Genomic DNA, 13,059 nt, shown 5'->3' on the forward strand with positions numbered 1-13,059 from the left:
GGATTGTGGGTAGTCGTATCCTCTCCTAATATGCCTTTTCAAATAATTAGCTTTTATAAAGGTGCATTTTTGAAACCACGTCAGTCGTTTAAGTTAATATATGAAGTAAAAAACCGACGAGAATAGTTTATAGATAAAACAAACGCGTTTGTTTTGAGCGCATCGCCTCCATTACCCAGAACGCACTGCGCACCCTGTGACTTTTGACCTCTGGATCAAAACAAGCCGATCAGCTGATGTAAAAGCAACAACACCAGTGAGGTCTGAGGCAACAACAGCTCGGCTAGCTAACTTTATATGTGTGTGTGTGTCGTACGTGTGTGTGTGTACGTGTGTGTACGTGTCCAGTTTTAGACCGTGCTGAGGCAGCGGTTCACTTCCGTCGGGCTCGTCAGCGCTGCTGGGTCGGTCGATTTCAAATGAAGGTGGCTCGTTCCTCTACAAGTGAGTGTATTTGTGCCGCAGACAGGAGCCAGCGACTCCTTATTGAGGAGTTTCACCGCGTATCTCTAAGACATTGTGTCGAGCATGACAAGCTAGTTTCAAATAGCAACTTGGCATCGGAGCACTAAGGGGAAAAACAAGGGATGGGATGCAGGGCAGCTACTGTTAGCTAACACACTGTTGTTGTGCCAAAACATAGAAGTAATCACCGGTCTGGGTGTTGGAAGCTGTTTGCCTCACCACACACTGAATCCTCTGAATCCTCCTCCACAGTGAGCAGTGACAAGGTCAGTTCAACATCTTCTCGTGTTTTTTAACCCTGTTACACTTGAGTGGATTTACTTTTTGGGTGAATTTGAACATAAAATGCTCCATCACATCTGGGCGTAGATATTGGCTGAACCGTGCCATGACCTTGTGTCTTCCACCTGCACCGCTCTTGCAATCCCAGACCCTCTCAGTGACACTTAAAGTCAACACCAAAGGCTGTGTGTGGGTCAGTCAGGTTTGAGATGAGTGGTCAAGGTCCAGCTGTAGATAAAGGGATGAACACGGTCCCAGTCTGCCAGGAGAGCTACGCCTGCGGGGGTTCAGATGAGGCTGCGTTTGAGTGCGATGAGTGTGGCAGCTTGCAGTGCGCCCGCTGCGAACTGGAGCTCCACAGGCAGGAGCGCATGAGGAATCACGACAGGGTTCGGATTGCACCGGGACACGTCCCCTTCTGTGACTCCTGCAAAGGTGACAGCAGCTGCTCGGCGAGCGGCGGACGCCTCAGGGCTGTGGTTCGCTGCCAGGGTTGCAAGATCAACCTGTGTTTGGACTGCCAGAAACGCACCCACAGCGGAATCAACAAGAGGAAGCACCCCCTGACAACTTATCACACAGTCAAATCTCCCCAGGAGAACAGCAAGGATGCAGAGGAGTCGGAGATGGAGATCCTGAAGGCCAAGCTGGAGCAGGTGTGCAGCTTCCTTCTGGTGGACGACAAGGAGGAGATGCAGGTGAGTGTGTGTTGTTGTTATTCTGTCCACATCCTGCTCATGTGACGTTCTGATGATGTGGCTGATCTTGTGTGGACTCTCAGGTGAAGGATGAGGATGACTTTGTCAGTAGATTGGGCTGCAGAGCGGATGAGCTCCTCAAGGTCGTCTCCGTCTTCGGGAACACTGGGGAGGGCAAGTCCCACACCCTGAACCATACGTTTTTCCTTGGGAGAGAGGTGTTCAAGACATCCCCCACCCAGGACTCCTGCACCGTGGGTGTGTGGGCTGCTATGGACCCTGTGCACTGGGTTGTAGTCATCGACACAGAGGGACTACTGGGGGCTGGTATGGAGCAAACAAATAATTGATGTTCTCAAAATCATGGGGCCATAGACATCTGTTTCCCACTGTTAACTGGCATCCATTACTCTCTTTACATTGGTCCCCAGGAGCTAATCAGGGTCAGCGAACCCGGCTGCTACTCAAGGTCCTGGCTATCTCTGATCTGGTCATCTACAGAACCCACGCTGACCGTCTCCATGACGACCTCTTCAAGTTCCTTGGCGATGCGTCAGATGCCTACTTGAAACATTTCACCAGGGAGTTAAAGGCGACCACCAGCCGCTGTGGTCTGGACGTCCCGTTGTCCACCCTGGGCCCTGCGGTGATCATCTTCCATGAGACGGTCCACACCAAGCTGCTAGGATCAGGTACATCAAATATCCCTCATTTAGGATTTGGACTGTACTTAAAATAAATTATAGATGATGCTCAAGTTCCACTCCCCTTTGCTCTCTGTCTTCCTCTCCATCTCTAGACAAGCCATCTGAATCAGCTGACCGTCTCCTTCAGGAGCGTTTCAGGAAGCTGGGTCTGTTTCCAGAAGCATTCAGCTCCGTCCAGTACCGCGGAACTCGGACCTACAACCCCCCCACGGACTTCAGTGGCTTGCTGCGCAACCTGGAGCAACAGCTGGATAACAACACCACCCGGTCACCCCGTTCTGCCAGTGTCATCTACAAGGCTCTCCAGGTTCTGATGCTTGCTCATATAATGACATGTGGTTTGTAGAGTCATGTATCTGAGCCAGAATCACTTTTAAGTGAGCATTATTGACTCTGCCTGTCTCTCCATCTCCCCCTCGCTTCCCTCCTCAGGCCCTGAGTGAGCGCTTCAGCGGTGATATTTCAGAGGAGCACATGACCAGTAACTCCTTTTTCCCAGATGAGTACTTCACCTGCTCCAGCATCTGCCTCAGCTGTGGGTACGTGTCTCTCACCTATTTATCACACGTGTAATTCATGTAGCTAAAACAGAATACTATAATTAAATCGTATGATTAAGTATCACAGACTTTTGTCTTAGACTTGGTGTGCTCTCACGTTCAGTTCAGGCTGTAAGAGGAGCATGAATCACCTAAAGGAAGGGTCCGAACACGAAGCTAAACAGCGCTGCCGCTACTCTGCGCAGTACGACAACCGCATTTACACCTGCAAGGCAAGTACAAACCCACAACGCCACACATGGGTGTGTTGAAGCTTGCGTGTCAAAATTCTGAGTGTCTATGCTGAACTCCGCAGGCCTGCTATGAGGGAGGGAAGGAGGTAATAGTCGTTCCCAAAACGACGGCCTCGTCTGACTCACCGTGGTTTGGCCTGGCCATCTACGCCTGGTCAGGGTGAGTTCATCTGCCACGTGGAAAATGATTGTAAATGGCTTCCTTGCGAGCATTAGAGTGATTTAAATACATCCCTGTTCATTATGGTAAAACTAATTTAAGTGTGGTCCAGCTATTTGATGAACTGGAACTATTGCTCCATTCACTGTTGGTTTTACTGAACTGTGTCAGCATATTCTGTCCCCTTTTTTTGTCTTTGTATGTAGGTATGTAATCGAGTGCCCCAACTGCGCAGTGATCTACAGAAGCAGGCAGTACTGGTATGGAAACCAGGACCCAGTGGAAACAGTGGTCAGAACGGAGATCCAGCACATCTGGCCTGGGGTAAGGCCTCAGTGGAACAGCCTAAATGAGATTCTGTTTAAACCAATTAAACTAAGTTGCAAGCCAAGAACTTAAAGGTTTTAATTGGAATGAATGTTGTCACATCCACTGTTGGCTATGTTTGCTTTGAATTCATGCTAGTTGGTTGTGTTACCATTTCGAACTGGGCATATTAAATCAAAAGTGCGGATGAGTGAAAGATGACTGCCGGGAATAAATCCTGCCATATGCCTGGTAAGGAATTGTGTCTTTACGCTGTTGTCTCTCCCCCCCTCTTTTCAGTCTGATGGTTTTTTGAAGGACAACAACAATGCGGCTCAGAGGTTGCTGGATGGAGTGAAATACATTTCTCAGTCAGTGACTGATCTCAGCTTCAAGCCTGCCAAAGCTGTCACCTCCTGGCTCACTGACCAGATCGCTCCCACCTACTGGACCCCCAACTCCCTCATCCTGGTACCTGACTGAAATTACACTAAAACAAACAAACTCTGATAGTGTGATTGGGGCCAAATAAGATGCAGTAAAGCCTTTTTGCTCTCATTTTTTTTCATAAATGTCAACAGTTCAGGTTTTTGTTTCCTTCTTGGTTCTTGTCTAGCATTTTTCTCTAGTTATTTGGCATTCCTACTAGTATTATAGCAATTTACACCTGAAAGCCATGATTCAATATCTAAAACAATAGTGTGAACATGAGGAATATGTGTTGCTCAGATGCAGCAGAGAGGTTGAGGGGGAAGTTAAGAAATATGGCTTAAGGTGGTAGAGGCTTTACCCACATGCGCATGCAAGAGATACCCAGACTGTTAGTGACCCAACAGATACATCCTGTGGTCCCTCTACAAACAGAACTTGATGTACTGTCCATATTCTGATGTGTGTCTTCTTTCCTGAACTGTATCTGCACCATGACAACTGGCAAAAGACTCATGTGATTTTGTTTTCGTTTGTGATGCCATAGAAATGCCATAAATGTGCAGAGGAGTTCCAAGTCAACGACACCAAGCACCACTGCCGGGCCTGTGGAGAGGGGTTCTGTGACGCCTGCTCCTCCAAAACCCGACCGGTCCCAGAGAGGGGCTGGGGTCTGGCACCCGTCCGAGTCTGCGACGCATGTTTCCACAACAGGGGAATCCCAACTGGTAGGCAGAAGAATCCCACTTTTAAATGTGTGATGTGATATAATTTTTCTCAATGTGAATGTGTCTGATCTGATGAGTGTGTGTTTTCCTGTTGCAGAGTTGCTGGACGCTGCCTTGGAGGAGGAAGGAGGCACACTAATCGCCAGGAAGGTTGGAGAGGCCGTTCAGAACACTTTAGGAGCTGTAGTCGGTGCTATCGACATACCTCTGGGTGAGAGTGAGACCTGTCTGTATTAAATAATCAATTTATTGTCGGATATTTCCCAGATTAACAAATCACAAATTGCTCTTTTTATAATAAACCCTGCCTGCTCAGTTATATTAACAATCAGGTTCTCTTCTCTCACGTGTCCAGGCCTGGTGAAGGACGCTGCCCGCCCGGCCTACTGGGTCCCAGACCAGGACATCCACTCCTGCTGCGAGTGCCAGAAGGAGTTCGCCCCACGTCTCTCCATCCACCACTGTCGTGCCTGCGGCCAGGGTGTGTGCGGCGACTGCTCGCAGGAGCGGCGCTCGGTGCCCTCGCGTGGCTGGGACCACCCCGTCAGGGTCTGCAACGGCTGCAACCAGAAACCTGGGGATCTCTAGCAGGACCAGGGTGGGGAACGGCTAGGGATGCTGACTTCTGCGAAAAACTGGAACTGACACCATGTAGACTCTGGCTAATTTAAGACTTCATATGTTTTCAGCGGCTTCTCTTGGCTGCCACCTGTTTGGACTGTGTTGATTGTTTTTGTCTTTGGTAACGCTGTCCTCGCGTCATTTCAGCTCCTCGATGTTATTTCACTTTACCATGCCTATATTTTACACTGTGAAGAAAGACAGAGTGAGACTTGAAAATCAGGACTGCAGGAGAGGTAAAGAGATAATAAGGACAGTGAGTATCGTACAGTACATGCTCCAACAATGGAGTTCAGGTAAATTCCCATTTGACCCTTTTAGACCCTTTCAAATTTATATTGAAGCACATGAAACCTTAACCCCTTTGACAATCCCTCCTGGTGTGATAAACTAGTACTGTCTGGGCCTGCATGTGTAAATCATATAATAACAGAAGTACTAACTGATTCCAGGTAAGCACTTTGAGCCGAAGAATGTTTCTTCAGGAGGAACTGGATTTTAACATTCGGAACCGGCTTTAGAGGAAAAATGATCCACTTAAGATGATTCTGATCAAAGATCGACTGTAGTTTTCCTCTGCTCCGGCCCGACTAGCTTTTAGCTTTTCCTGCCTCTTTGGCTTCAGCAGGATGAAAACAATCAGAAGCCACCGATGTACTGTAGCACCGAGATGCATTCCAACTTATAGAATTACATAGTATAATAACTACTTATATAATCCCTTCATCCTTTGTGATCGTTGGTAGATCTAATGGACGAATGATAATAGAGCACCCTTATTGACGCTGTTGACTGTTTTGACATTTTACATAGAATATACATATATGGGGAGAAGAGTTTTAAAATGGCCTTGTTTGTTTTTAAAATATCTAAACTTATCTGTTAACGAGACAAATCTGACTGCAGGGGGGAATGCATGCAACAAAGAGAAATGCTTTTTGTGCGTGGCTGGCTCACAGCAGCAATAAGATACAGAGGGGACTACAAACTTCATCTGTTTTTGAGGCTGGCCCCTCAAAACGTTTATTAGAAGATCATTAATCCTTTACTCTGTCAACTCAGGCTGTGTAGAAGGTCAAGGAGGAGCTTTTACTGAGCTGCATGGTTTGAGATCATATCTGAGGCGTTCGGCCGAAGACCCGGGCATTGAGAAGTCTGACTGTTTCAATTTTTAACCTGAATTTGTTTCCCCCACCCCCAGTACCTGACTTGAAGAATTTGTTTAAGCTGAGATAATAGACTTTAACTTGAATAAGTGAATACTCTACAAATATCACATGGAACAAATGCATTCATGTATTCTCATACAGTATGTATTAAACTGCAGAGACTCTTCTTGTGAGTTTGTGTGTCATTTACAGAACAGAAAATAATTCAATATTGTACTTGATGTAGTGTAAAGTACTGCGTTTAATGGTTTTTGACAGCTTTTAGAAAAAGTTGCATCAATCTGCAGTATAAACACAGCATAATATTTTTCAAATTCAGATCAGAAACATCATATAAGTACACTTCTTATAAAAAGGTTACCGTGAGTAAGGTCTAACGGTAGAAATCGTGTACACTTCTATTTCCTTTTGGCACAAACACGTCTGTGAAAACAACATTCCCCTGAGACATAAATGCAACTTTTCTGAAGTCATCTTCCAATTTAAAAGGTCACTACAACCTTGTGGAAATCCACTGCATACACGCCTTTCAGTTACACAGTAAGTATTGGTCTTGTATGAGAATATACTGTTTGTGCATTTGGCAAAAAAATAAAAATTATCGTATCCTTGTTTGTTTTTAGAAATCATCTGTGAGAGGAAGCATTTTCAGTGTTTTCATAAAAATCGCTGTGCTGCTCTCCTCCCTCCTGGTAGTCGGTGTTGTACGGGAAGTAGTACAGGTCGTGTTTGACGGCCATGAGCAGGCCGGGCAGCCCCCTGCAGCCGCCCAACTTGGAGGAGAAGACCACGCTCGGGATCAGGTCGTTTGCGGCCGGGTGGGGTGACGGGATGGTCCGCAGCAGGTGTCCGTCCTTCAGGCTCCATAACCTCGTATAGCAATCCTGACCCACTGTGGAGAGAACAGTTTCGAGAAGCAAACTTAATACTGGGTTTCTACCACATGAAACTTTGCAGGCACTCAGTTACACCTATTTGACCGAGGTAAACCTGGTGCCTGCGCTGGTTCCTACCACAGGGACCAGGGTCTAAATTAAGTTTTGTGGGAGCTTTGTTTACCCTCCAATAGTCCCTGCTCGGTGGGTTAGTAAATTAAGAAAGTACAGGAACTTATAGGGTGGGGCTTGCAGCGCTGAAGGTGCGTGATTGGTCAGGTACCACGGCTCTTTATTTCAGCTGCACAATCTATGTTATAGCGCATTAAATCGGTTTCATTACTTTGAGTCTAACATTTCTGGAGTTTTAAAAACACTTTGTGACTAATACTCGTCTCTTTTCCAATCAACAGCAGCACGATTTTACTCTCCTCCATGTTTACTGTCATTTTAGTGTTGCTCTATTTATACAGATCATTTATACCACCACCTAGTGGACTGGAGTTGAGCAGCTTGTTTAGGTGTTATTAGGTGTTGGTACATCAGCAGCCATTTGCCTAATCACCCCAGGTCTTTAGACAGCGGTGGGAATGCAGGAGGACGGCAGTCTGCAGGAACCATTTTAGTTCCTTGAAAAAAGTTCCTGAGACTGAAAGGTCCAGGTGGTTTTGATCCAAAAGCAGCTTTGATCTCAGTGGTGATCATATTGGGAGAAGATGTTTTGTTGTCCCTTACCTGCCAACAAAAGCCCCTCCGGTTCATTGACATGAATAGGGAGGTAGGCATGCTCATTATAGTGCCCTTTGTACTCCTGCACTGGTTTGGTCACCCGCACATCCCACAGCTTGATCTGCACGTAAATGAGGAAAACTAAGTTAAAGCATAACAATTATCCATTTGGATTTACATTTTAATATCTTATTTTGAAGGGTCATGTTCTTAAGTTTCAACCCTGACCTGGCCCAGCATGTCCGCAGCCAACAGGTAGTTCTCATCCTGCAGGACACGGACGGAGGTGATGGCCGACTCTTGGTGGAAGCGGCTGGCCTTCCAGCTCTGGTCCCTGCGGCCGCGCTGCCGCAGGTCGATGCTGAAGATCTCCCCCGATCTACAACCGTTAAACAGCACGGGGACCTGAAGAAAAAGAGAGGTCTTTTTAAATTCCTTGGTTCTCGCCTTCTGCTTGGGGTTATTCTTAGTCGTGTCAAAAAGAAATCTACTATAAAACATTTCCAGTCAAACATGTCTCTCACTCACTTCGATGTAACACTTTACTCACCCTGAGGGCAAACTGCTGAGCCAAGACATCGCTGCCTACGCTGAACGTCTGTGTTCGGCCCGTCTCCGCATCTTTCACAATAACCCTACGAGACAGGCCTGCCAACACATGCGAGAACACAGTTATTTAAGATTTAGAACTTTGATTCTAAGAAATCAGTGTAGCTGTCTTTTTTAAATCCTCTACAATAATAATAATCAGCTATTAGGTTACTCTGTACTCCACCTGAATACTGCTATCTATCTATCTATCTATCTATCTATCTATCTATCTATAAGACAGTCTTTCTACCATGTTAGAAGCATCTGTGATGTTAAAAGAACTCTGAGTTAGATTTTCTGTGCATGTAGCCTATGAAGAACTACTGATATGTTCAATGATTTGTTTTGTTTCTTTGCAAACAGAGTGATATGATTTAGGAGATTAAAATTGTTCAATAACTACAGCCAACATCCTCCACAGATTCTAGTCATTGTGGCTGAAGAATGACTGTAATTATTATATTTGATTATGCGTTGGGAGGACGATGGCCATGTAACTGACCAGTGCTGAAGGTCTTGTCAAACTGTGGGTTGAGACACCAAGCACAAGACCAGGCTGAGGAGATCTTAAAGCTACACAGCATCCCGGGCTGGTCTGAGAAGAGGAGGGGGAAGAATTACAGGAGGAGAAATGTTAATGTGGGGTAAACCAAACAATACAAACATGAAATATGTCCTTTCTGATCACCTTCTGTCCACAAACATTACTGATACAGTTCACTGGGAAACCAGTAAGGAGTCACAGATGAAAAGGGACCATCATTATCCCAGTAAATCTATCATTTCCAAAACAACTCCTTATGACAAGTTGTCTTTTGAAAGGTCTACACACAGCGACACACTAGAGAAAAAACTGTTTTATCTAACCTGGGTTGGAGTTGCTGAAGAGGGAAGCAGGAAGCAAACTGACACAGCCGGGGGTGTCTGCCACTCCGACCAAACACAGCCTGATAGTCAGCTCAGTCAAGGAAAACAGAATGACAGGCCACTAAATACTGAGAAGATACTTGTGGACATAAGAGGACTAGAATGTAAAAAGAATGTGTGAGTTACAATATGGAATCTATTTTAACAAAGGTGTTTGATGTAGATGAGACATTATATCATATTAAATACAGATCCTCCCTTTTGTGATCAAAGCAGCACTTAAGTTTTAAGACATATCAAATGCCTAAAAGCTCTACTGAAGCTGAAGAAGGATACAATACATGGGAGTCTGGGTAGTTCACTGAGGCCCAGCAGATGGAATTCACCTGAAACACATTTAGCCAAAGCATAAGGGTTCAAATTCACTACAGCTGGGATTAAAAACACACATTTACAACATGTATTTTTTTTTAAAAACTGACAATACTTTTTTTTTTACATGCACATATAGAACACTTAAAAGGGCAATTTACTAGATTCGTCTAAATACTTTTAACATTTAAAACAAATGTCCCAACACATAATGAAGTGTCCCACCTTGCGGTTGGTAAAGTAGAGGTTATCACACATCTCCACCGACAGAGAGCCCCGGCTACTGCTGCTGAAGTTCATGATGCCGTACTTGCAGCCTCCGTGAGCGACATCGTTAACTGTAAACACTCGTTCACAAGCCGAGTCCCCCTGAGACAGACAAGGAACGCGAGGGAGGATTAAGCAAAAGTAAGTCATGGACACCTGCAAGTACATCAGGACAAACAAAAAAAAATGGTCTCCATATGAAGTTATGCATTAGCCCTGGGGTGTTCTGTTTGTGTCTGTGTATGTGGGTTCTCACAACTATAATTCTGAAGTTGTCAGTGTTGGGGTTGCTGTTGTCTGTGCTCTTGATCTCTACTTTGTGGCGTCTCATTCCGCTGACCTTCACCTCATGGATCAACCTGCAGACACACAGTAACCATGGTAACTACTGCTGCCACTGTCTGCAGACAATCCACAGAACAAGAATTATTGACTCACTCCCCTTCAGTTATCTGACAAGTCAAAGGCTTCTATTTGCCAATAGGCTGAATATAAATCATTTTTGTTGCTGTTGCAACTGTTAGTGAAATATACGCATATAATTCAAATATTTTGAATATGATTTATCATGGTTTTGTTTCTATATGAAAGATTTGAAACCCACGTCAAAAATGATTAGTGTCATTATTAGTGGCCAGCAACTCTTGAAAGAAACCTATCTCTACACATACAGAACTGATTAGCATTGAGGTTAGTCTTTGTTTCACTGGGGTTGTTTTCTGTAATGCATCACAGCTGTGGATATTGAAACATATGGGATACAAGGGGAACAGTTATATATCCTTGTGTGCATGCGCACACAGCAGTGTGGAACAATACCTGCAATAAGAGTTCTCAGGTAACAAGCCGAGTTGTCTTTTCTGCAGGAGCAATGACGAGTTCAGTCCTGCTCTTGGCGCTTTCTACAAAGAAGAGCATATCATCAAACAGAGATTAAACAAACACGTTTTGAAATGTGGCTCATTCCCAGCTCATGGACCACAAACAACATGTCATGACCTATCTGTAATCATTCAACAGTAGAGAAACCAGACGACAGGGAGTCCACTTGCTTGACTAAAATCAACAAACACTGAAGTCTGCTCTGCTGCTTTTCACCGAAATCTCCATAACTTTCTTCTGAACGTGTGTAAGTGAGTAAACAAGGGAGTCACACACAATTTGCAGTCTGGCAGTTTCTCACTGCTGTGGCCAATATGACCCAGCTCAGACAACATAATCTATTCGTACTAATATGACCAGCTTTTACATTGATGATGATTAAAATATAGCTTTTTCAGTTTATATAAATTGCTCCTAGCGAAGGTAACACTCACGGTAAGAGAGGGTGGGTTTTAAATATAAGAGAAAACATTATAGAAAGATGGAGATTATTTCCCCCTTCAGCAGGCTTACTTTTTTGGGCTTTTCATCCTCTGCGATCATCTTGTTTCTCTGTTTCTCTCTTTCTTTCCCTTGCAACTGCTCCCTGGTCAGCGGGTTGCAGTTGTTGTGTCCCGGCAACAGGCGGAAGTAGCGGTTTTTCTCCGAGTCAAAGTAGAAACCAGGCAGCTCTTCAACAAAACAATCACACACACGATTTTCCCCAAAATCTCACTATTCCCATCACCCAGGAGTATTTCCCATTGATATGTTGGTTCATACACAAAGTGTGTGGTCCTATTTTCTCTGATGATGCAGTGTTTGCAGATGGTCCTTTCTCATGTGATTGGGTTACCAGTGTTCTTTTGTATTAGTTACTACATAAACGGAACTGTACAAACCTCTCATTGGTCAAATGTAGATGAGATAGTCTCCTATGTATTTGATAAGGCAGAGGGCTGATGCACTGACCTGGGGCAGCACTGCTGGACTTGGAGGAGGAAGATGAAGATGATGATGGAGATGGAGATGAGGAGGAAGCAGACGATGGGGCAGGTTGGTTGTCACACCTCCTCTGTGGCGCTCTATTTGAAGGCCCTGCATTTCTGTGATCATACCTGCGAGGTGAAAGGCAGAGAGGCTCAGGGATAAACAGTCGCAGCACTGACTTACACGTCTCACATCCTTCAAACCAATGTCCACATTCAACTCAACACACCAGTCTTCGTCCTGTGTAGACCTTTGCCGGTTGTCTCTGCACCAGCCGCGGCGGTGACCGGCCCCCTGTCGCCGGTGCGGTCGCTGTCCCTCCCGCCAGGTCCACTTCTTCATCCCCGCTGTTCGAGCCCCGAGATCAGAGGTCGTCACACCGCGGTGTCTGTCATCCACGTCCCCGCGTGTGACCGTGTGACGCAGTCTGAGGCAGCGTGTTTACCTGTTAGCACACGTTAGCTGGCCCTTAGCATTAGCTCTCGAGCTACTGTTAGCTAACAGCCACACACCATTGTCGACCCTGTTTTCTCGACACGTCGGGCGCAGAACGTTTAACAGAAGTGTTTATAAACGGGGTTTCAATATGTCAACGAATGCGCCTGGAATTAAGTGTTAACAACTTCTACTTCCTGTTCAACTGACACAGGTTTACAGTTTTAGCCTCTCAACAGCTAGCTACTGTACATGAAGTTCCGGCCATTTTGTCCCGCCTCCACGCGTCATTCATTGGCTCACAGTAGCCTTTGACGTAGCACGCCTTCATTGGCTGTTTTCTTAGTGAGCGTTTCATATCCGCACAGGAATAAGATCATGAACATTAATTTGATTTAATTTAATTTAAGTGGAATACTATGATAGAAAATCCGTTTTCTCTGGATTCTGTACATTTTATTTCGAACACTTGAAATGATTTAAGAAGAATTAGAATTAATGGCTGTAACACAAAGTGGTTGATTATTGTCCAAACAGCCGTCAAATCCCACACAATACAACAAAAGCTACCAAAATAACTCCATGAAGCTGCTCGCAGTGTGTGATATTGATGCTATTTAAATAGATCACAGCTAAATCAAGTTTATTTGGTGAGATCATTAGAATCTAAAGACGGGGGACATTGGTTTTGACAGATTTCTGTTAAGCCACGCC

The 13,059-nt window shown here is 45.1% G+C and overlaps 2 protein-coding genes across 4 annotated transcripts; one reads left to right on the plus strand and one right to left on the minus strand.

The window, feature by feature from the left end:
• Positions 1–300: 300 nt before the first annotated feature.
• On the plus strand, positions 301–6,524 carry zfyve1 (zinc finger, FYVE domain containing 1). Of its 2 annotated transcripts, none has more exons than XM_035144349.2 (14): positions 301–444; positions 644–731; positions 896–1,445; positions 1,529–1,772; positions 1,877–2,137; positions 2,245–2,459; positions 2,585–2,691; positions 2,816–2,924; positions 3,008–3,105; positions 3,312–3,429; positions 3,712–3,882; positions 4,388–4,568; positions 4,666–4,779; positions 4,924–6,524. In XM_035144349.2, the coding sequence occupies exons 3-14, from the start codon at positions 957–959 to the stop codon at positions 5,154–5,156; spliced, it is 2,340 nt and encodes a 779-aa protein (XP_035000240.2). In that variant the 5' UTR covers positions 301–444; positions 644–731; positions 896–956; the 3' UTR covers positions 5,157–6,524. The 2 variants fall into 2 exon arrangements, with proteins under 2 accessions (XP_035000240.2, XP_035000239.2); XM_035144348.2 differs by having other exon boundaries at positions 302–444; positions 835–1,445.
• Positions 6,525–6,581: 57 nt separating this feature from the next.
• On the minus strand, positions 6,582–12,864 carry wdr21 (WD repeat domain 21). Of its 2 annotated transcripts, XM_035144350.2 has the most exons (13): positions 12,140–12,864; positions 11,893–12,038; positions 11,455–11,612; positions 10,879–10,961; positions 10,316–10,418; positions 10,018–10,161; positions 9,757–9,806; positions 9,421–9,500; positions 9,056–9,148; positions 8,513–8,610; positions 8,191–8,367; positions 7,969–8,083; positions 6,582–7,250 (listed from the first exon to the last, which is right to left on the minus strand). In XM_035144350.2, the coding sequence occupies exons 1-13, from the start codon at positions 12,250–12,252 to the stop codon at positions 6,985–6,987; spliced, it is 1,626 nt and encodes a 541-aa protein (XP_035000241.1). In that variant the 5' UTR covers positions 12,253–12,864; the 3' UTR covers positions 6,582–6,984. The 2 variants fall into 2 exon arrangements, with proteins under 2 accessions (XP_035000241.1, XP_035000242.1); XM_035144351.2 differs by lacking the exons at positions 10,316–10,418; positions 11,893–12,038; positions 12,140–12,864 and having other exon boundaries at positions 11,455–11,503.
• Between the last annotated feature and the right edge of the window lie 195 nt (positions 12,865–13,059).

This window comes from Hippoglossus stenolepis, chromosome 20 (assembly GCF_022539355.2).
Source record: "Hippoglossus stenolepis isolate QCI-W04-F060 chromosome 20, HSTE1.2, whole genome shotgun sequence".
Classification (NCBI taxonomy): domain Eukaryota; kingdom Metazoa; phylum Chordata; class Actinopteri; order Pleuronectiformes; family Pleuronectidae; genus Hippoglossus; species Hippoglossus stenolepis.

Coding starts and splice junctions, on each gene's coding strand:
- zfyve1 (XM_035144349.2), top strand. CDS start 957: ATGAGTGGTCAAGGTCCAGCTGTAGATAAAGGGATGAACACGGTCCCA. Junction 3,430..3,711: donor TCCAGCACATCTGGCCTGGG/GTAAGGCCTCAG, acceptor CCCTCTTTTCAG/TCTGATGGTTTTTTGAAGGA. Junction 4,569..4,665: donor CAACAGGGGAATCCCAACTG/GTAGGCAGAAGA, acceptor TTCCTGTTGCAG/AGTTGCTGGACGCTGCCTTG.
- wdr21 (XM_035144350.2), bottom strand. CDS start 12,252: ATGAAGAAGTGGACCTGGCGGGAGGGACAGCGACCGCACCGGCGACAG. Junction 8,611..9,055: donor TGACAAGACCTTCAGCACTG/GTCAGTTACATG, acceptor ATGTGTTGGCAG/GCCTGTCTCGTAGGGTTATT. Junction 8,368..8,512: donor CTCAGCAGTTTGCCCTCAGG/GTGAGTAAAGTG, acceptor CTTTTTCTTCAG/GTCCCCGTGCTGTTTAACGG.